Raw genomic sequence first — 20,153 nt, 5'->3', positions numbered from 1 at the left:
GAGTACAGCAGGTAAGGTGCTTGCCTTGCAAACAGTGACCCAGGTTTGATCCTCTACATCCCCAGACCCCTCCAGGAGTGACCCTTGAGCATTGAGCCAGGAGTAAACCCTGAACACTGCTGGTTACAGCCCCCGAAACAAAACAAACATAAAAAGAAATATCAATCATCTTTTCTTGTCCACACATCCACAACCCTTTGGCACCAGTCCTCCAATAAAGGAAGCTGCAGTGGATCTGAAAAGGGCAACCCTAATTCCTCTGGGGAGCTGTGTTGTGGGCAGAGTTAAATAAAGAGGCCAGGCATTAAAGGTCCAGAGTGTTGCTGGAAAGGCAGGAAGAACAGTATAGAGCCCTGCTGGGAATTGGGCTATAAAGAAGTGAGCCCTTGAGTGGGAAGCATGGTATATTTTGGGGTAAGTGTTCAGGCTTACAAATACCCTGACTGAAGCCTGACCAGGTGGGGCACTATGGAAGTCAGAAAAAGGCTCCAGAATCCCAATCCTTATAAATAGTCACTGCCCAGGAGGCTAATAATAGTAACCCAGCTACCATTTACTTCACCCTAGACCTTCCATCAGGTTTGCTTAAATTATGTCCATTTCACAGTGAAAGAAGTGAGACCCAGGGAATATGAACACTTGAAGTAGCAATATTTCCTCAAGACCGGGTTTCCCTGCCCTCTTCAGCGTCCTTGCAGCTGACAAGCATTGATTGAGTCTCATCTGTTTATCTTGCACTGTGACAGGCACTGAAAAGATACCAGAACAACACAAAAATTTCAGTAGGAGGCAGACAGAATCAGAAAACACATGTCAATGAATATATGTTTGAAAGAAAAGTGAGTAAATAGAGCAAAAAGAAGTTCTCTTGGGGGCCGGGCGGTGGCGCTAAAGGTAAGGTGCCTGCCTTGCCTGCGCTAACCTTGGACGGACCGCGGTTCGATCCCCCGGTGTCCCATATGGTCCCCCAAGCCAGGAGCAACTTCTGAGCACATAGCCAGGAGTAACCACTGAGCGTTACTGGGTGTGGCCCAAAAACCAAAAAAAAAAAAAAAAAAAAAAAAGAAGTTCTCTTGGAGACAGCAATGACCTGCTGGCCTCATTAGAGACTTAACATTTAGCTAAGGCCTGACTGGCCAGAAGCCAGATATCTAATGAGCTGGGGAAAGAGCATTGCCAGCAGGGCCAACAGCCAAGTGAAAAGGCCCTGGTGTGGAGTACCTGGTTTTGCTGAAGGGAACCAGCAAAACTCTTGGTTTGAGAGAAGTTTTCAAAAAACTCCTCAAAGAGTTGTAAAGCACACAGCATTGTGTGTGATGTACTTACATCCTTTCCACTATACACCTTTTCAGCAACTTGAAGTTGAAGGAGGCAAGTCCATCCTTTTCCTGGTTTCAAGGGGACCTGGTGGTCAGGAAAGTAGTTCCAGGGGTTGTTTTTCACATGTTAGAGGCCTGGGTTTGATCCCCAGCACTGTACAATTCCCTGAGCTCTGAGCCAGGATTAATTCCCAAACATTACCACGTGGGGTTCCCAAACAAAAACAAAGTAAATCAGGGCTGGAGAGATAGTACTTGCCTCGCATGTAGCTGACCCGGGTTCAATCTCTGGCACCCCATAGGGTCTCCAGAGTCTCTCTAAGAGTGATTCATGAGCACAGAGACAGGAGTTATACCTGAACACTATTGGGTATGGAACCAAACCCAAACTAAAATTTAGTCACTGGAAGCCCTGGAGTCTAACCATTTTGGCAATATTCCCAGTGTGTCCTCAGCATATTTTAGGGGAGCTCCTAACTCCTGTGGCCAGATGTACCTCTTAGCTGCAGAAACTAAGGCTGAATCAGGATAAACCATTTGTTTGGGGTAACAGACTTTAAATATACTTTGTTCCCCCACCCAGCCTGGCACTCCAAGCCCCAGCAAGTTTATTTCTTTTTTGTGTGTAGGCCACACCTGGCATTGTTCAGGGGTTACTCCTGGCTCTGATATCAGAAATCACTCCTGGAGGTGCTGGGAGACCATTTGGGACGAGGGCGATCAAACCTAGGTCAACTTCATGAAAGCCAATTGCCCTATCTGCTGTACTATCACTCTGCCTACTGGAATTCTTCATTGTTTCTCACTTGGGGCTGATCACTGAGTCCTCTGCTTAAATATAGGAAACCAGTCCAAGCACTGCATCCCAGGAATCCCCAAAACAGACAAGGAAACTCTTGACTTAGGCCTTGTTCATAACACCCACTTATGTATTGAACTGACTAATGTGCACCAAGCCCTGTTCTCACTTATCGTTGAGACTGTCTCATTCCTTTCATTGCTAAGACACTTATTCCGCATGTCATCCTTTAAATGTACACCAGAAGTCCATGACACTGGACAGTTTTGCTTTGCGGTCAGCCCCACCTGCTCTAATGAAGAATGAAGAATGCTTTTCTTTTCTTTTCTTTTTTTTGGTTTGGGTCACACCCGGCATCGCTCTGGGGTTGCTCCTGGCTGTACTCTCAGAAATTGCTCTTGGTTTGCGCAGGGAACCATATGGGATGCTGGGATTCGAACCACCGTCCTTCTATATGCAAGGCAAACGTCTTACCTCCATGCTATCTCTCCTGCCGGAACCTTTTAATTTTAAAAACAGGGGGTGAGGTTGGGGGCAGGAGACAACCTCACACCCTGCTGCACGGAAGTGTTAAGTCAGAACCCAGCTATGCAAGTGGGAAAATGTCTCAAATCTGATATATCCCAAATAAAATCTGGCAACATAATCTGAATTTAGACAAGGCCTTGGCTGTTTCTTTTCACTTGTTTTTCTTTTTTAGTTTTTGTTTTGACAGCTAAGGAACTCGGTTTACTACTTCCCGAAGTCTGAATCCTTTGGTTTTCAGTTGAAATAAGTCCCCCTGGGTATTGGTTTTATTTTTGTCTTGCGGCCACAGGCGGCGGTGCTCAGAATTTACTCCTGGCTTTTTGCTCAGGGATCACTTCTGGCAGGGCTAGGGTGGGGGAATAAACCTCATGGGGCTCTGAGGATTTCCCCACCTGCGTGCAAGGCAAGAGCCCTCCCAGCTGAAATATCACTCCAGCCCCTTCCCCTGGGGATTTTGTATTCTAATAAAAACCAGGGATCTCCCCTTGACCGCTCAGGGTACCCCTATGAAGTCTCAAAGGCTGGCGACCCCAGAGATGGGTTGCCCCTGTTGTGAGAGCGTGGGGGGTTTAGGGGGTGCAGTGAATGGGGCTAGAGGATTCCTTAGAGGGCGGGGTTCGGGGGCTTCCGGGGCGGCAGCCACCTGGCCCGGCCCCCTCCAGCCCCGCCCGCTTCTGCAAGGCGCGGTGATTCACTCCCTCCTTTGCCCCGGGGCCCCCTTCCCGGGCAGACGGCGGGCAGCTCGGCTAGCTGTGGAGAGCCCTCGAACCCACTTGCAGGCCAACAACTCCTTGGCACCCCTAGGAACTCTCGGAGCGCGCCATGGCGGATTCTGAACGCTTCTCGGCTCCGGGCTGCTGGGCTGCCTGCACCAACTTTTGGCGCACCCGCAAGGGAATTCTCCTTTTTGCTGAGATTGTGAGCTTCCCGGGACGGCCGGGTGGGCAAAGGCGAGCGGGACAAAGGGCGGGAGCGCCTGGACCTGGCGGTGGGAAGCAGTCCCGCGCGAGGCCGTCTCGGCTGTGGGGTGCGGGGGTGAATGGGTTAGGGGTGGAGGAGGCCCAGAGGCGCAAGGCAGAATTTGTGGAGTTCAGAGAAGGTGTTCTGGCCCATGAGGTGAGGGAAAAGGGTGCTGAGCACAAAGAGGAGTGGGCCGCGTGGAGGCACCATGCGTGGATTCACCGGTGGACTTTTGGGAAAGGGTCTGAAGGACCTGCGAGATGGGGGGCCCCTCCGGTAGCAGGGTGTGGCCTGGTTTGGGAACTGGCGGGCGGGCTGGCCCGGTGCCCAGGGGCGGGGCCTGCTGGGGTGGGGTCCCCCAATCCGCGCGCTAGGGTGTCCCGCCCTGCGCCAGCTCTTCCTCACCCATCTGTTGGCGAGGCGAGGGAGGTCCTTTGCTCTCCCTGCCTCTCCCAGCCGCGGGTTTCCACCCTTCTTCAGGAAGCGCTGCCTTTGAGTCATTGTGAAAGAGCTTCAGTGCCTTTAACGGAGCCTTGCTCTTCCAGAATCACTCCCTAGGTGCCCCCCCCCAAGAGGTACTGGGGTGAACCTCAAGCCCTGCCAGTCAACGCCCTGCCTTTAGAGTCCTCAGTACTCGATGAACACCTGTGGTGCCACTCCCTGCACCTACTCCTCTCCAAAAAGGAAAAATGGGGAAACCCCAAAAAGTAGATATCTAAAACTGTCCTTTACTAGCCCGGGGTTCCTTATTCAGTCACTTCAGCTCTCTATGTACACGTTTCTCATCTATAAAAGAAAGTAACTGGTGCCAGAGCGGTGGCGCAATGGGTAAAGCAGTTTGGTCCCCCAAGCCAGGAGCGATTTCTGAGCGCTTAGCCAGGAGTCACCCCTGAGAGTCACTGGGTGTGGCCCCAAAACCAAAAACCAAAAAAATGTAACCATAGTAACTTGCTGACTAGGCTGTTGTGATGATTAAGCGAAGACTTACAAGGTTTTTTTACGTGGGGGACACATCCGGCTGACGCTGAGCTACTGGTGGTGCTACTGGTGACTGAGGTGTCACGTGGTACTAGGGATCAAACCTTGATCTTTATTATGCTCTTCAGCTCTCTGAACCATCTCCCTGAACCCCCACAGAAATATGGTTGGGTTTTTGTATTTGGTTTGGGGCTACACCCAGCGATGCTCAGGTCTTACTTATGACTTTACACTCAGTGAACCATATGGGGTGCTAGAGATTGAATCTAGGTCTTCTGCATGCAAGGCGAGTGCCCTGCCCATTGTATTATTGTCCCAGCCCCCAAATATGGTTTATAAGAACTGTGCAAGTACCGTGCTGGGGAGATAGCTCCAATGGGTGCAGCATGAGCTCCATTCCAAGTACTGCATAGTTTCTTAGCAATATAGTGAGGAATGACCCTCAAGTCATGAGCCAAAAGCATAGCTAAATGTGCCTCTCCAAAATCCCAAAAGAAAACAAACCACATTTAGAATAGAGGGAACACATGGATAACGTTTAGCTATTACTTATACTAATCATCTTCCCAGTACAAGTAGGCATCAGAATTTGAGATCCCTTGTTTAAACCAATCCTCTTAAACATGGGAGTCTATTAAGGTACCTTTCCAGCTTTGGGGGGCAGGATGGGGGCTGGTGTTTTGGTCTTTCTCCTGGCTCTGTGCTCAGGGATCACTCTAGGCACTGCTCTGGGCACTCACTATCTGCACTGTAGGCTACACACAAGACAAGTGACCTCACCTCCTTATGCATTTATACTTTGTCTCTGGCTCCCTTCTAGATTTTTTGCCTGGTGATTCTGATTTGCTTCAGTGCCTCCACACCGGGATATTCCTCCCTGTCGGTGGTTGAGATGATCCTTGCTGCTGTCTTCTTTGTCATCTACATGTGTGAGCTGCACAACAAGATACAGTTCATCAACTGGCCTTGGAGTGTGAGAAAGGGGCTGAAGAGGACACTAAGTGGCCTGGACTATTGGGATGGTCTTTCTCAATTTGGAATGTTGACTTCTCTCTTCTTTCTACACCTTCTAGGATTTCTTCCGAACCCTCATAGCGGCCATCCTCTATCTGATCACCTCTATAGTTGTCCTTGTTGAGAAAGGAAACAACTCCAAAATCGCTGCTGGGGTAAAGACCATGGAGGCAGCTCTGAAGCCTCAAGTGGGAGGGGTTTGAGGGCTTCAGGGCTGTTTTCATCGAAGGGAGAAAATATGTAAAGCACAGCAGGAGATGCTGGTCTTTGGGGTCTTCAGGAAAGCCTGGCCCAGGCTCTGATTTTCCTCTTAAGCTTATCATTAATTGCTTTCAAGGGTCCAGCACTTAGTCTAGCATAAGGACCTTTGGTAACACACTCCTAGAACATTGAAACATAGCATGGATAGGGCTAGTGTTAAGAAGCACTAGGAAGGGCCCGGAGAGATAGCACAGCGGCGTTTGCCTTGCAAGCAGCCGATCCAGGACCTAAGGTGGTTGGTTCAAATCCTGGTGTCCCATATGGTCCCCCGTGCCTGCCAGGAGCTATTTCTGAGCAGACAGCCAGGAGTAACCCCCAACCACCACCGGGTGTGGCCCAAAAAAACAAAACAAAAAAGAAGCACTAGGAAGAAGGAGGGTCCTGTCTCATGATCTTTCCATGGATCTTCTGGGACTCCAGTTACCATTCCTAGATGGAGCAGTAAGCCACTGTAGTGATGATGCTGGGAAAAGAGAGGCATGCTGAATAGCCCGACCAGCCTAATTGATTCTTTTCTCCACTCATAGGTTTTTGGTCTGCTGGCTACTATCCTCTTTGGCTATGATGCCTATATCACCTTTCCATTGTGGCAGCAAAGACACACAGCAGCTCCTACTGGTTAGTATGTGTGTGTGTTGTGGAGGAGGGGGACAGGGGTTAAGAGAGAAGAAAAAGGGGCTGGAGAGATAGCACAGAGGTAAAGCGTTCGCCTCAGACGAAGAAGGATGGTGGTTTGAATCCTGGCATCCCATATGGTCCCCCAAGCCTGCCAGGAGCGATTTCTGAGCATAGAGCCAGGAGGAACCCCTGAGCGCTGTGAGCCCCTCAAAAACAAACAAACAAACAAAAGAGAGAGAGAGAAGAAAAAGATTTCCCAGGGACACAAAGGCAGGATGTGTCACTTGTTTTGTACTTATAACTTTAGTACCAGTAAGTACTATAAATCATGTGTTCTTGTCTGTAAACTGGACATATGAATCCAGCTAATGCATTTTCTTTGCCTCACCTGCAGACCCAGCTGATGGACCCGTGTAAGCGAATGCCCTTCATTTCTCTCCATATCCTGCAAATTACACCTCTATGGAACCAATTCCTTCCTGACTTTACAAAACTCCCAGCTAATTTCTAATCCCCATGAGGTCAAAGAACCTTTTCTAGAACATTTCCCAGCTTGTCAATCACCCTATTGGGTGTGGTCACCTTCGTGGTGTCTCTAGATGACCCTTCTGCAGTGTTCAACTGGCCACATAGTTCTGCTTGGACTATGCCACTCCCCTTAAGCCCTTAAATGGGGCGTACCACAGATTTCAGGTTCCATGTTGTGACTCATTCAAAGTAACCTCCTCAGTATGAGGAGGGACATTCTGTGGAGGGACATATCAAAATAAACAGATGGTTTGAACATATGATAATGAATAAATTAATCTTTTGTTTGCAGGTGGGGAAATACCAAGTATAGCCAGGAGGGTGGACTACAGAAGGGGTAAAGAAGCCAAGCTTGTATCGAAACAAATTTTAAATTAATTCGTCGAGGGAGGAAGGAAGGGGGGCCTGATTAGTTTGGGAAAGGATCATCACCTACGCTGAGTCAGAGACCCCTAGGACTGCCTTGCCTTCAAGCCAAGATGCAGTTCTTTTCTCTGGCTTGGTGAGGCATCCCTGGGGGCAATTCCTGGGGGAGCTGTGGAGACATAGAATTCGGGGTCTTAGGTGTGGTTCCCTGAGCAGAAAAGGGCCTAGTAAGGTGTGGGGGCAGAGGGATTCGTTCTCCGAGGAAGAAGCCATCATCTTCCGAGGATTCTGAACTGGAGCAAGATCCTGAGTCTGACTCCAATCCCAAGGTACTTGAATGGGGGCAGTGGCTGTGGTGACGGTGGGGGCGATGTCTGCTGGGCACTCCCGGTGGGGGACTTCTGGGCCTCCTGCGCTGGGATGGAGGAGCACTCAGGGTTCTGCGTGAGCCTCCCTCAGACACCAGAGGGTCACGGAAGCTGACCCGTGGAGCACTCTGGCGACCAAAAGCACCTGCTTCTGGGCATGGATCCTTTCTGCTGGGGGACCTCAAAGTTGGATTAGGGACACTTTGGAGCCCCAGCTCAGGCATGGAGTGGCGGTGAGGTGCTCCTCTCAGAAAGCAGTTGGGCTCCTCCGGTCCTGCATCTGGATAGAGTTAAAAAAAAACATCCTTGTTTCAGCTCTGGATGTGCCCTCTTGTGAGATGGTCTCCCCTTCTTTCCTTTTCCCAATCAGTGCTGGGAAAGTGGGGGCAGAAGTGAGAAAGGGGCAATGAGATAGGAAGTCAGGGCAGGTTCTGGGGAGAGTAGTGCGAGGACGGAGATAAAACAAGACTTGCTAAGGGTGTGACTGAAGGGGGCACAGCAAGGCTAAATGGACAAAGTGTGTGTGTGTGTGGGTGGGTGGGTGGTGGGAAGAGAATCAAGGGTTTGAGACTTACAGAAGGAGGGACTGGCCCTGTATATCCAAGGTTCCTGAGGGGGTAGGGTTTGTCCTGACACTAGATCTGAAATGTCTGATGGTGGGGGCCAAGTTAAGAGGGGAGGTGGGGACACAGTGTGTTGGGCATGGCTGGAGGGTAAGCTCACCAGGGGCTGGCTTGTTACTAGTGCCATTGGTGATCATCTCTGATGCCCCCTTCACTGCAGAGAAAGGTGCTGTGGAGGCTGTTAGTGGTGCAGAAACCATGCTTGTGCTCCAGCTGTGGTGCCCGGTCCTGGGAACTGGGGTTTCAAACCCCAGACTGCAGGTGCGAGAGCAGAAGATCAGCCCACGGCGTGGCAGGAACGGGCGGCCCAATAAGGCCAGCCTGCAGCGACTACAGCAGAAGCAGCTGTCTGATGCGTGCCAGTGTTGACCCTCATAAGCCATCTGGCCCTGGTCCAGGCCTGTATGGATCAGTGCATGGAGGGAAACTGAGCATACATCACAGGCACTCCCCATCCCTCCCAAGTGGGACCCTTTAGGAGAAATGACAGAAAATCTGAAGCAGGCTATTCTCCCCTCACCTCTCCATCAAAGGCAACCTGAGGGGCCGGGAAGGTGGCGCTAGAGGTAAGGTGTCTACCTCCTAGCGTAGGACGGACCGCGGTTCGATCCCCCGGCGTCCCATATGGTCCCCCCAAGCCAGGGGCGATTTCTGAGCACATAGCCAAAAAGTAACCCCTGAGTGTCAAACGGGTGTGGCCCAAAAACCAAAAAAAAAAAAAAAAAAAAGGCAACCTGAGCTTTGATATTCACCCCCACCCTTTCCTCATTGACTCTTGGGCAAACTGGTAAATATCTCTTCATTCACCCTCCCTTTGTTCCTAAGGGTGCACTGTCCCAAAGTGGGGGTGAATATGGGCGAGCTTAGAAATTGAGGTATATTCTGCTGGGAAGATGGTTCAAAGGACTGGAGCACATGCTTTGTGTGTGAGAGCTTTGGGTCTGATCTCTGACACTACATGGTTCCAGGAGCACTTCACAAGAAAGTCATGGATGTGGCCCAAATACCGAAAGGAAAAAAAGGTGGTTTCTAGGTGGCCTGGTCAGGATGCAGAATGAAGGCTGAAGGTCATGGTCTTAGTAACAAATTGGTGAGGCTTCTAGGTCAGAGTACAGTTTCAAAATGAAGACTTAGCTAGGTTGGTGGAAGTGAGCCTCAGAAAATAAGGTACCCAAGCCCTAACAGGAATAATCTCTTGAGCTCTACCAGGTGTGAACCAAAAATAAAGAAAAGAAAGTATGGCATGATGGACTTATCCAGTGAAGGTGAGTGAAGAGGTGTTGGTGCTGGGCCAAACAAGAAGTCTGGTGGGAGAGGCTGAGCAGTAGAAGATCAGGTAGTGTGCTTGCCTTGCATATGGCTGGCCCAGGTTTGAATCCCAGCATCCCATATTCCTAAGCACTGCCAGGAGTAATTTCTGAGTGCAGAGCCAGGAGTAGCCCATGAACATCACTGAGTGTGGCCTCAAAACATAAACAAAGTCTAGTGAGAAATGTGGCCTGGACCACAGGAGGAATCCTGTGGAGCTTTGTCCTGGTTGCCCATCTTCTTAAAGTTCCCTTCTTATGCTGTGTTCACCTACCAATATGCTCCCCACAGCCATCACAGTATTCTGCATGACGGGCTTCATAGCAGGTACAGCAGTGTGGCCGGCTCTGTCGCATGACGTAGCGTTGTCCACCAAGTGACACTTCACAATCGAAGCAGCAGAAGTGGCCCATGTGCCAGTGCTGACCCTCGGCCTCAGTGCACTCAGGTGAGAAGATGATCTGGAGGGAGTGCGGACCAACTGTCGCCACCGGAAGGGCCTGCTTCTGGCCATGCCCACCCTGACCCTGATCCCAGCCCATCCAGTACCATTGCACACAGCAGAAGGGCACAGACCTCATCACAGGCTTGGCAGCGGGGCCGCAGGTGTTCGGCATGGTGGCGTCCACAGTAGACCTTGCCAGCATGGTAGAAGTAAATGAGGTCCACCAGCAGCTCCCGACACGTGGAACACACAAAGCATTGTGGGTGCCAACAGGCTCCCAGGCCCGCACGACTGGCAAAGACGGCAATATCCCCACCTGCAATCTGCTTCCCACACTAAAAATGAGATGGGCACCATCACATCAAATGAGTCAGATGGCCAAGGGAGTCAGTAAAAAAAACAACCGCCCCAAAAGGGATCAGAGTCATATATCATTGGGTAGGGCACTTGAATGCACATTGTTGACCCAGGTTCAATCCTTGGCACCCCATAGGTTTCCTGGGCCCCACCAGGAGTGATGCCCGAGTGCAGAGCCAAGAGTAAACCTTAAACATCACTAATTGTAGCTCAAAACAAACCAACCAAAAATAGGTTTATCATATTCAGACCTTCCCCATGGTGGGCTTTTGCGATTAGCCCTCCACTAGGAGTAACTGTGAGCCAAATTCTGCCTACCTTCATGGGGTGGGTGGGACTGACAAACGACTTGGGTCCTGAGAGATCCATACTCCGATGGGTGATCTTAAAGGCAAGTCTCACCCTGAGGGGTTTGGGGAAACCCTAGTGACAGTTCAAGCCATGAAGGGACTTTAGTCCTTACACTAAGTGACAGTTGTATCTAAGTATTATTCACTGGCAGGGCGGAACTTGGAGACAAATTCTACCAACCTCCATATCTAGACAAAGACTGTGACACTGTGTTATTTGTGGGAGGTGAGAATTTGTAGCACTGCTTAAACCCAGCGGTATTCAGGGACTAGGGATAGAACTTGGGTGCATAGTATTCTAAAGGACAACATTTCAGTGTTAGAGAGATAGGATAGTGGATATGGCTTTTGCCTTAAACATGACCAAACTAGGTTCAAGTCTCAGAAGCCCACAGGGCACCCCATAGGTGTGATCCCTGATCACAGAGTAAGTGTGATCCTTGAGGGTGGGCAGGAGTGATCTCTGAGCCAGGAGTAAGCTCCTAGCACTGCTGGGTGTGGCCCCAAAATAACAAAACAAAAACAAAGGGTACATCTCGATGATAAGAGAACCAGAGGATCAAGCCTCTGGTTCCTAGCTACTGTATAGTGAGACCAGCAGGACAAATGTGATCTTGCATCACGGTGGGATGGGGGTACAGACCCCCATCAGAAATGACACTGGAGACACAATGTGTGGTTTAAAGTGGGAAAGTGGCCATCCTTGGAGTTAGATAGTACAGCGAGTAAGGTGCTTGATTTGCACGCAGCTGACTCAAGTTTGATATCTGGCATCCAATATGTTCCCTTGAGCCCTGCCAGGAGTGATTCCTAAGCACAGAGCTAGGAGTGAGCCTTGAGCACTGCTAAGTGTGACCTCATCCTCCTACCAAAAAAAAGTAAAGTGGCCAGTTTCATTTTCTCTGGGCCTGACAGAGGGGGTCCTAAAGCCCAGATCTTGGAACAATGGCACCACTTACTTGTTTATGCCCTCTATAACTGACCTCTTCACAGATGGCCCCAGTGATGGTCACTGGGAAGATGCGCACTGTGCCTCGTCCCAGATTCTCCCGCTTCCGTTGCTGGCTAAAGGACTGGAGCTCTTTCTTCTCCTCCTCTTCCAGTGCAGTGCAGTACTGTGCCTGGGGAGGGGGGTAGTGAAGGACATCTAGGATCCTCCCTGAAGCCTGCCCACCCCTGCAGCCTTTGAAAATTTCAGGTTCATTCAGAAAATTTCTGTTTAGGCTTTTGTAGAGATGGTGCCCTTTGCTGCTTACAATTCCCACCCTACAGAAATGCACCATAGTAGGTAAGGTGTTTGATTTGCATAAAGCCAACCCTGGTTTGAACCCTTTAGCTACAAAGGGTTTCCTGAGCACCACCAGGAATGATCCCTGTGCTAGGAGCCAAAAGGAAGCTGTGAACACAAACAAAATGTGGTCCAACCCCCACCCACAAATTCTTACTCCTTAAGCTATGTGGTGCCAGGGATAGAACCTAAAGATCCTACAGGCAAAACATGACTTCAAGCCTTTGAGTTATCTCTTCAGTCCCAAACTTAGCTAGTTCTTACAGTGTCTAGCTGGAAGAAACAGCCCCAATTGCTGCATTCAGCTCAGAGCTCACCTTTCTTCCTGTGCTCATTTCGTTTTTGGTGGGGACACTTGCAGCTGTGCTCAGGGATAAAACCTGGCTCTGCTGATAAATCACAACCTGACAGGACTCAGGGGACCTCATGGGTACATGATTAAACCTAGATTGTCTGTGTGCAAAGAAAGCATCCTACCCACCGTACTATTCCTCTGGCCCTGCATTGTATATTTCTTTCCAGTTGCCAGCATTGGCCCAGGTTATGCCCTCTACCTGGCATTTTCTTCCTGTGTCTTCTCCTTACCTCACTGTCGTATGGGGGCAGCTGATACAACAACTGTTTAATCCTGTATTTCTCCCCAGGACTGTTGACATAAGGGATCTTGTCCTCGGGAAGGCAGCTGAAAAACTGATAAACCTGGGAGTGTACACAAAATGGGAGAAAGCTATTATTTATTTGTTTATTTATATTTTTGGTTTTCAGCCACAATCAGTAGTAAGCAAGGCTTACCCTGGCTTTGTACTCAAGGATCATTCCTGGCAGTGCTTGGGGGATCCTATACAGTGCCAGTGATCAAAATGGGGTTAGTCACATACAAGCCAAATGCCTTAATCCTTAGAGTGGCTCTAGTCCAGAGAGAAAGCAATTTAAATTAAGGGATGTGTTGGAATAGAGTGGAATGGTGGAGGGTGGAGTTTGGGAGACCAGGTATACATATTTATTTGAGATTATTAAAATCATTGTATGGTCTGTCCCATCCTTTTTTTTTTTTTTTTTGATTTTTGGCGGTGCTCAGGGGTTACTCCTGGCTGTCTGCTCAGAAATAGCTCCTGGCAGGCACGGGGGACCATATGGGACACCGGGATTCGAACCAACCACCTTTGGTCCTGGATCGGCTGCTTGCAAGGCAAACACCGCTGTGCTATGTCTCCGGGCCCCCCATCCTTTTTTTTAAGCTGGGCTATTTGTAGTTCTCATCCATACACAAAGTTTATGGTTTTATTTGAGAGGTGGTTGAGCCACCTCTTACTGAACATTTACAATGTTCAGGAACTACTTGTGGAGGAGTCTCTTCTGTTTTTCTTTTGGGGAGGCTGAGCCACATCTGGCACTGTTCAGGTCTTACCCCTGGTTCTGTACTCAAGAATTACTGGTGTGGGGCCGGGCGGTGGCGCTAAAGGTAAAGTGCCTGCCTTGCCTGCGCTAACCTTGGACGGACCGCAGTTCGATCCCCCGGTGTCCCATATGGTCCCCCAAGCCAGGAGCAACTTCTGAGCACATAGCCAGGAGTAACCCCTGAGCGTTACCGGGTGTGGCCCAAAAACCAAAAAAAAAAAAAAAAAAAAAAAAAAAAAAGAATTACTGGTGTGCTCAGGGGACCATAAGGGATGTTGGAGATAAAAACTTGGTTGGCTGCATGCAAGGTAAGTACCCTACCCACTGTACTATATTTCCAGCTGCATGTTGTTTATTCTGTTGTTGTTGGTGGTGGTGGTATTTATGTTTACACTGAGGACCATATGGGGTTCCAGGGATCAACCACGTTCAAACATGTGCAAGTAAAGAAGCTTGCCTCTTATACCTTCTTTTTAGCCTACCTGCTAATTTGGGGGATGGGGTGGTGCCATAACTAGTGTACACAGGGCTTACTCCTAGCTCTGCACTCAGGAGCTCTGCTCCTGGTGTTCAGGGTGCTATACAGGATGCTGGGGGTAGAAACTGGTCAGCCACATGCTAGAGCCCTATCATCTGTACTATCACTCAAGCCCACTCCTCCCTAAGTTTTTGCTCTAGTTTACAGTTACTTTGTACATCTGTTACTCCACATGTTCTTTCCTGTACAGCCAAATTTCTCAAGTGCTGGATGCACTATTGCCTCTACTTCCTCCACTTCAATTCTCCCCATTCAGGCACCATGCCCCCCTCAATTCTTGCGTTTCTCCAAGCAGTTCCTGTCACAACAAACATTTACATTGGTGCAATTGTTCCATGTGCATTCTTACCTCTCAAGGCTCCTAAGCAGCACAGAAACCATGGATTTCCACCCCTTCTGGAAAACATTGCTTCTAGGATGCTTTCAGGGATAACCTTGAGTTCCTGGTTTACTTCCTACCATTTTTCTCTTATACTGAGTATGGGGAGAGGGAACACATGGCAGTGTTCAGAGATCACTCCTGGATCTGTGCTCAGGGGGCCATATATGGTTCTGAAGAATAAATCAGTCAGCAGTATGCAAGAAAACTTGCATACTTACCAACTGTCCTATCAGGGCCCTACTTTCTACACCTTATTGGCTGCCATTTCCCTGAGTCTCTTTTGGTTTTGCCTTAACTAACTAATTCCTAAATGTGGGAGGGCCTTCAGTTTAAGTCCTTCAGTCTCTAGCCTCTGTCTGCTTTCACTCCCTTGGGAATAAGCATCAAACCTTTTGCCTAAAGATTCAAAAACTCCTACCTTCAGTTTAGTAACCTCTCTCTTGAGTTTCAGACAACTTGGCAGCTTAGATATATAATAAGAATCTCAAAGTCTACAAGGCCGAACCCAAACATGTGCTCTATTGTTCTAACTTAAACCTGCCTTGTCTTCTTATCAGTTAATCCAGTCATCCTTGGGATAATCTGTAACTCCTTTTTATCTCACACAGAGGAGCCAAATCATCTCCTCTCTACCTCAAAATAAAACCCAAATCCAGGGCAAGGGATGTAGTTCTGTAGTTGAGGACATGCCTTGTGTTTGAATCCCATAATCAATAAATGAATGAACAAACTGTATCCAGAATATGCCCTCTGCCTATTACTTTCACTGCCAACAAGGCCACCTGGACCCCAGCATGTTCCTTCTCCCTGGTGCCCTGGTCCTTCACACTTACTGTCTGTTCTGACTTCCTTGGTTATGTCATTGTTTTGTATTAAATTTAATCACCAGTCTCACTGTTCTTCATGCAGGCAATGTGCACTCTTGCCTCAGGGCCTTTGCCTTAGCTATTCTATTTGCCTGGATCCATCTGGGATGTCATCCTGGACCACATCACTCCTAAAGGAACCTATGATCCAAGTTTTCACTGAGATTTAGCTAGGATCCCTGTTTGCAACTCTTTTTTTGTGTGTGTTTTCTTTTTTGGGGGGATGACATACCAGGTGATGTTTATGACCATATGGGATGTCAGGGATCACAAACTATTTCCAAGACCCCAACCTACTCACAACTCTTTCTATAACTTCCCATCCTTCCCTGCTTTTATATAGTCCATAGCGTTTATATCCTTTACCACCCCTTCCAGGTTTGTTTACTGTCCATGTCTCCATTTAGAAAGTTAATCTCTATGGGGTTTGATATTCTATTTCTGTGTGTTTCATTCACAGCTGTGTCTCAGTGCTGAGAATACTGTCTGATGTTCTTTGGTGCTCTGTTAATTGCTGCCAAATGAATTGATACATGGAAGTGGGGGATGACAGGCTGGGTTGAGACCTGAATAGAACTGGAGTGGGAAGAACAGGTCCCAAGGAATTGGATTAAGTAAGTCCTAGAATTCTAGAATTCCTGTGTGTTCTGGGAGACAGATCCAGAGATCACAGGATACTATCTGACCACACTCTTTTAGCATTGTCCCAGACATCTGACATATTTGTGTGCATATGTATGTGTGGATTTGTTTGTGCATATGTGAATACCCTCAATAGAGAAAAATGGATAGTGGGGGACATAAAATAGTACAGATGGTAGGGTGCTTGCTTGCCTGGCACACAGTCCACCTGAGTTTGATCCCTAGTACCCTATAGGGTCTTCTGAGCCCTGATAGGAATAATCCCTGAGCACCTTCAGGTGTGTCTCAAAAACAACAACAAAAAAGGAGTAACCCCTGAGTACAGAGCCAGGATTAAGTCCTTAACATCATAAAATGTGCGTGCCCCCCCAAGCAGAACATAAAATAAAATATAATTTAAAAACTGGATGTTGGCCTATGGTCACCTGCTCAGGCTTGAGACCTGGGGGTACCCAGGCATACTCCTCCGAGGCACAGCCTGAGTCATCATCAGAGATCGAGTGTCGCTGGAAGTCGGAGATGAGGCGACACATGATTCGTTCAAGGTCCACAGGCACTGCCCGCACAGCATGGTCCTCTCTTGGGCATTTGCAGTGCTGGCAGATCTTTCTGAGGGGGCCAAAGAATCCATTAGTAAGGGTGAACCCCATCCTCCTTTTTTGGGTTGGAGGGCCCATTTCCGGTGGTGCTCAGGCTTTACTTCATGCTCTGTACTCACGAATCACTCCTGGTGGTGCTCAGGGGACCATATGGAATGCCAAGGATCAAACCTGGGTTTTACTGTGTACAAAGAAAATGCCGTACCCGCTATACTATTGCTCTGGCCCCAAAAATATACTCTGTGGTCCAAGGATGTTCTGCTGAGGGGCAGGAAGATTATTAACTCCAGAGGAAGCTGAGCTAGCTAAGCTAACTGTGTTGAGTACAATAGGGAGGCTGGAAATGGGACGGGCTGCAGGGTCTTAAGGCCTTTGCCACTACCTCCACCTCCTTTCAACTCTGGGACTTGGCTCTGATTTCCTGCCAGCAAGGATTCTGAGTAAGAGATTAGGAGCTCTGAATCTTGCAACTTTAGCTTAGAATTCACTCTGGACCTGGGTTGGAGCAATAGTATAGTCGGTGGGGCACTTGCTTTCCATGTGGCTCACCCAGGTTCCATCTCCAACATTCCATATAGTCCCCAAGCACTTCCAGGAGTAATTACTGAGCCAGGGGTTAACTCTGATCATCACCAGGTGTGGCCCCCAAACAAACAACAACTGGCTCTGGACATTAAGGTATAATTTTCCCTAGAGGGAGGCTCTAGTCTCTAATGGAACAACAAACTTGAGGGCCCAAGGGCTTTGTCTGTGAAAGTCTATGAAACATTTTGGGCTCAAGAGCTTCATCAAGAGTCTAGAACCTGGGGTCTAGGAGGGGAATTTTAGCCTTTCCTGGAAGCCAGTGGACAGTGATGGTTCTCAGTGAGTAGTGTTCAGAGCCCTGATAGAGGTTGTTCCTCAGAGGCTTTCAAAAGACTCTTCTAGGATCAGGCTGTATGTTGGGTGGGGCCCTCTCAGAACTGGACAATGGGGGAGCTGGGAGAGCAGAGGGAGAGGGCTGAGTTTGTGGTCCTTTCCCTAGGAGTTCCCAAGGTGGATGGGAACAAGCCTAGGGGTGTGGTCTGAGTATCTAGCAGTTTTTTCCTAAGGCGGGGTTCTGACCCAGGTAAAGCCCCAGCCTGGACACCTACCTCCAGCCGTGAAGCAGAAAGCCAGGACATTGGTCCTGGCAAGAGTTGCAGGGTTGGCCCCGGTCCGGGTCCTCACCATCTGGAGGCTGTAGTGGTCAAAGACAGACGCAGGACAAGGAGCAGTGCAGGGCCAGAGAAAAAAGTCAACACCCACTTCTCCACTCCAACTCCAGCCACAGACAACAGGCTGAGGCTTGTCCCACCAGGGCAGCGCTGGGCAGGCTGGGACAAGGTCTGGAGTGCGGGGGAGCGGGATACAACCCAGGTAGGATAGCTGATGCCACCCTTCTCTATACTCCCTTTTCCAGGAAGTCTCCCAGGCCAGTTTAGGATTCCCACCAGCTTCTGTTCCCATCCCTGTGAACTCAGTCGCCTCTTCTGGGAAGGCGTGGCCCCTCCCTTTCTACCCAGGACTCCAACAGCACTCAGCTTCCACAGGCTAAACGTCGGAGACTCCATCATCACTGCATATCTCCACTGCTCCTCTTTTCAGAAGATCACCCAAATCCTGGCTTCACCCTCTCAGACCCATGCAACTGGGAACTCTCCCCCAGGAATTTCTGTGGTCCCTGATACTTCCAGAAGCCCCCCCCCCATTCCTCTTCAAAGAGGCCTTGCCCCTTACCTCTCATATACGTAGCCCTAGATCTTATACAAGAAAACAGACCCCACCTGGAGAAGCCTTGCAGGCACTTCTGTTAGTGCTGGTAGAGACCATGAGATACTTAGGAATCCAGCCCTTTGAGTTATTTGTCCATTTCAGAAAACGTATCAAATGGTTTGGCCCAGGCCATCAAAAGCCCCAGGGATAGAAGTTGGAGAGAGAGTACTGGGGGTGAGCAGGTAGCCAACCCTGGTTCAAACCCCAGCACTGCATCTCAGGTGGGATCCCTGAGCACAGAGCCAGTGGTAAGCTCGAAGAATTGTCAGGTATGCCCCCCCAAAACTCCCCAGCTGAAGTGGAAGTTCTTTTCTTCCAAACTCCAGTTCCTTGACCTTCAGTATTGTACTTCAAGAAAATGGGAGTGCATTCCACAGTCCCTCCATTCCGAAAAGGTGGAGGGGAGTACTTTCCTGGGGGCCCTAGGGCTCAATATTTTGTCCTCAAAATCCTCCATTATAACTCGCACGACAGGGGGTTGGGGACGCACTGGAATGTTGAGGAAAGTGTGTGGAAAGGCGATTGTAAGGGCCACCACATCTCGACGTTGTTAATTCATCTGCACGCTTCCAGCAGCAGCCTTCTGGTCGAGGAAGCTTGGGGGATATGGATTTCCAGCCCATTTGGGGAGGGCCTGCTCCCACTTCTCTGCCCCCTCTGCTGGGCCTCAGTTTACCCCTGTCCCCCACTGCTGCCCTGATTTCTGCTCACCGTGCGCCCGGAGCGGCGCCTCCGGGACCCCTGCGCGAACATGGAGTGGTCGGTCAGGGTCAAGCCGGGCCGGGTCAGGCCGATGGAATCGTCCAGGCCGTCAGGTCACCTCGCGTCCGACAGGCCGGGGAGCTAAATTCCGTAAACCCGAAACCAACGTGGGAGGAGCGTGCTCCGCAGGCCCGCCCCGCTTGGCCTTGAAGGGAGGGGCTCGCCGCAGAGGAGCGTGCACCCCTAGCGTTTCAATGCCCTCTTATCTCTGGCAGCAACTAGGCAGCAAGAAGCACAAGCCCCCTCCCCCAAACTCAAGGTTTCCCGTGGCCTCACCCAGAACGTAAGACCTCATTAGTGGAGGAGGGGAGCTTTGGGAGTGGCGACCCAACAATAAAAGCTGATTTGCTATGTGTTTATGGTGACGGGGATCGAATTTGGGACCTTACACATGCCAAGTATGCAATCTATCTGGGAGCTACATTCCCATCGTTGGATAATTTGGTTTTTATTTTTGTTTTGCATTGTGTTTTTGTTGTGGTGAACACCTCTCTGTTCTCAGGGCTTATTCTAGCTCTGCTCTGGGATCACACCTGGCAACGTTCAGGGAGACCATATGAGCTGCCTGGTATCGAATCTGAGTCGAACTATCACCAACCCTTGCTAGGATATTTCTTTTTTGTTTTTCTTTTGTTTGTTTTTGGGTCACACCCAGCAGCGCTCAGGGACTACTCCTGGCTCTATGATCAGAAATCACCCCCGGCAGGCTGGGGGGGGGACCATACGGGATGCCGGGATTTGAACCATCGTCCTTCTGCATGCAAGGCAAATGCCCTACCTCCATGCTTTCTCTTCGGCTCAGGGATATTTATTTTCTATGAATGCTTCAGGTTGTCTTCTCTTGCAAGTTTATTTGGGGAAGCTAATTCAAGTTGCCTCAACTTCCACCACAGTGTGATATTCTTTTTTTTACTCTTTTGTCTTTGGGCCACAGCCGGCAGTACTCGAGCATTACACTTGGCTCTGTGCTCAGAAATAGCACTTAGTAGGCTTGGGGGACAATATGGGATGCCTGAGATTGAACCTAGGTTGGCTGTGTGCAAGGCAATCGCCCCACTGTGC

At 49.5% G+C, this 20,153-nt stretch overlaps 2 protein-coding genes across 2 annotated transcripts; one reads left to right on the top strand and one right to left on the bottom strand.

Moving 5' to 3' along the window:
• The first annotated feature begins 3,391 nt into the window (after positions 1-3,391).
• On the top strand, positions 3,392-7,221 carry PLP2 (proteolipid protein 2). The gene is made up of 5 exons (XM_049767378.1): positions 3,392-3,564; positions 5,405-5,557; positions 5,658-5,753; positions 6,387-6,477; positions 6,872-7,221. Exons 1-5 carry the CDS (start codon positions 3,469-3,471, stop codon positions 6,892-6,894), a joined length of 459 nt encoding a protein of 152 aa, XP_049623335.1. The 5' UTR covers positions 3,392-3,468; the 3' UTR covers positions 6,895-7,221.
• Positions 7,222-7,427: 206 nt separating this feature from the next.
• PRICKLE3 (prickle planar cell polarity protein 3) lies at positions 7,428-19,097 on the bottom strand. Its single transcript, XM_049767292.1, has 9 exons — positions 19,041-19,097; positions 17,669-17,754; positions 16,362-16,545; positions 12,696-12,809; positions 11,806-11,943; positions 10,247-10,450; positions 9,945-10,131; positions 8,463-8,762; positions 7,428-8,019 (listed from the first exon to the last, which is right to left on the bottom strand). Exons 1-9 carry the CDS (start codon positions 19,080-19,082, stop codon positions 7,475-7,477), a joined length of 1,800 nt encoding a protein of 599 aa, XP_049623249.1. The 5' UTR covers positions 19,083-19,097; the 3' UTR covers positions 7,428-7,474.
• Positions 19,098-20,153: the final 1,056 nt, after the last annotated feature.

Source organism: Suncus etruscus, chromosome X (genome assembly GCF_024139225.1).
Source record: "Suncus etruscus isolate mSunEtr1 chromosome X, mSunEtr1.pri.cur, whole genome shotgun sequence".
In the NCBI taxonomy this organism is placed as follows: domain Eukaryota; kingdom Metazoa; phylum Chordata; class Mammalia; order Eulipotyphla; family Soricidae; genus Suncus; species Suncus etruscus.
This window is presented reverse-complemented; position numbering and strand designations above follow the sequence as displayed.

Bases quoted from the DNA above. Each gene is read 5' to 3' on its own strand.
- PLP2 (XM_049767378.1), top strand. From the start codon at position 3,469: ATGGCGGATTCTGAACGCTTCTCGGCTCCGGGCTGCTGGGCTGCCTGC. The intron at 3,565-5,404 runs GTGAGCTTCCCG...GCTCCCTTCTAG, and splicing joins TTCTCCTTTTTGCTGAGATT to ATTTTTTGCCTGGTGATTCT. The intron at 6,478-6,871 runs GTTAGTATGTGT...CCTCACCTGCAG, and splicing joins ACACACAGCAGCTCCTACTG to ACCCAGCTGATGGACCCGTG.
- PRICKLE3 (XM_049767292.1), bottom strand. From the start codon at position 19,082: ATGTTCGCGCAGGGGTCCCGGAGGCGCCGCTCCGGGCGCACG. The intron at 16,546-17,668 runs GTAGGTGTCCAG...TGGCCCCCTCAG, and splicing joins TTTCTGCTTCACGGCTGGAG to AAAGATCTGCCAGCACTGCA. The intron at 10,451-11,805 runs GTCAGTTATAGA...TCTCATTTTTAG, and splicing joins CTGGGGCCATCTGTGAAGAG to TGTGGGAAGCAGATTGCAGG.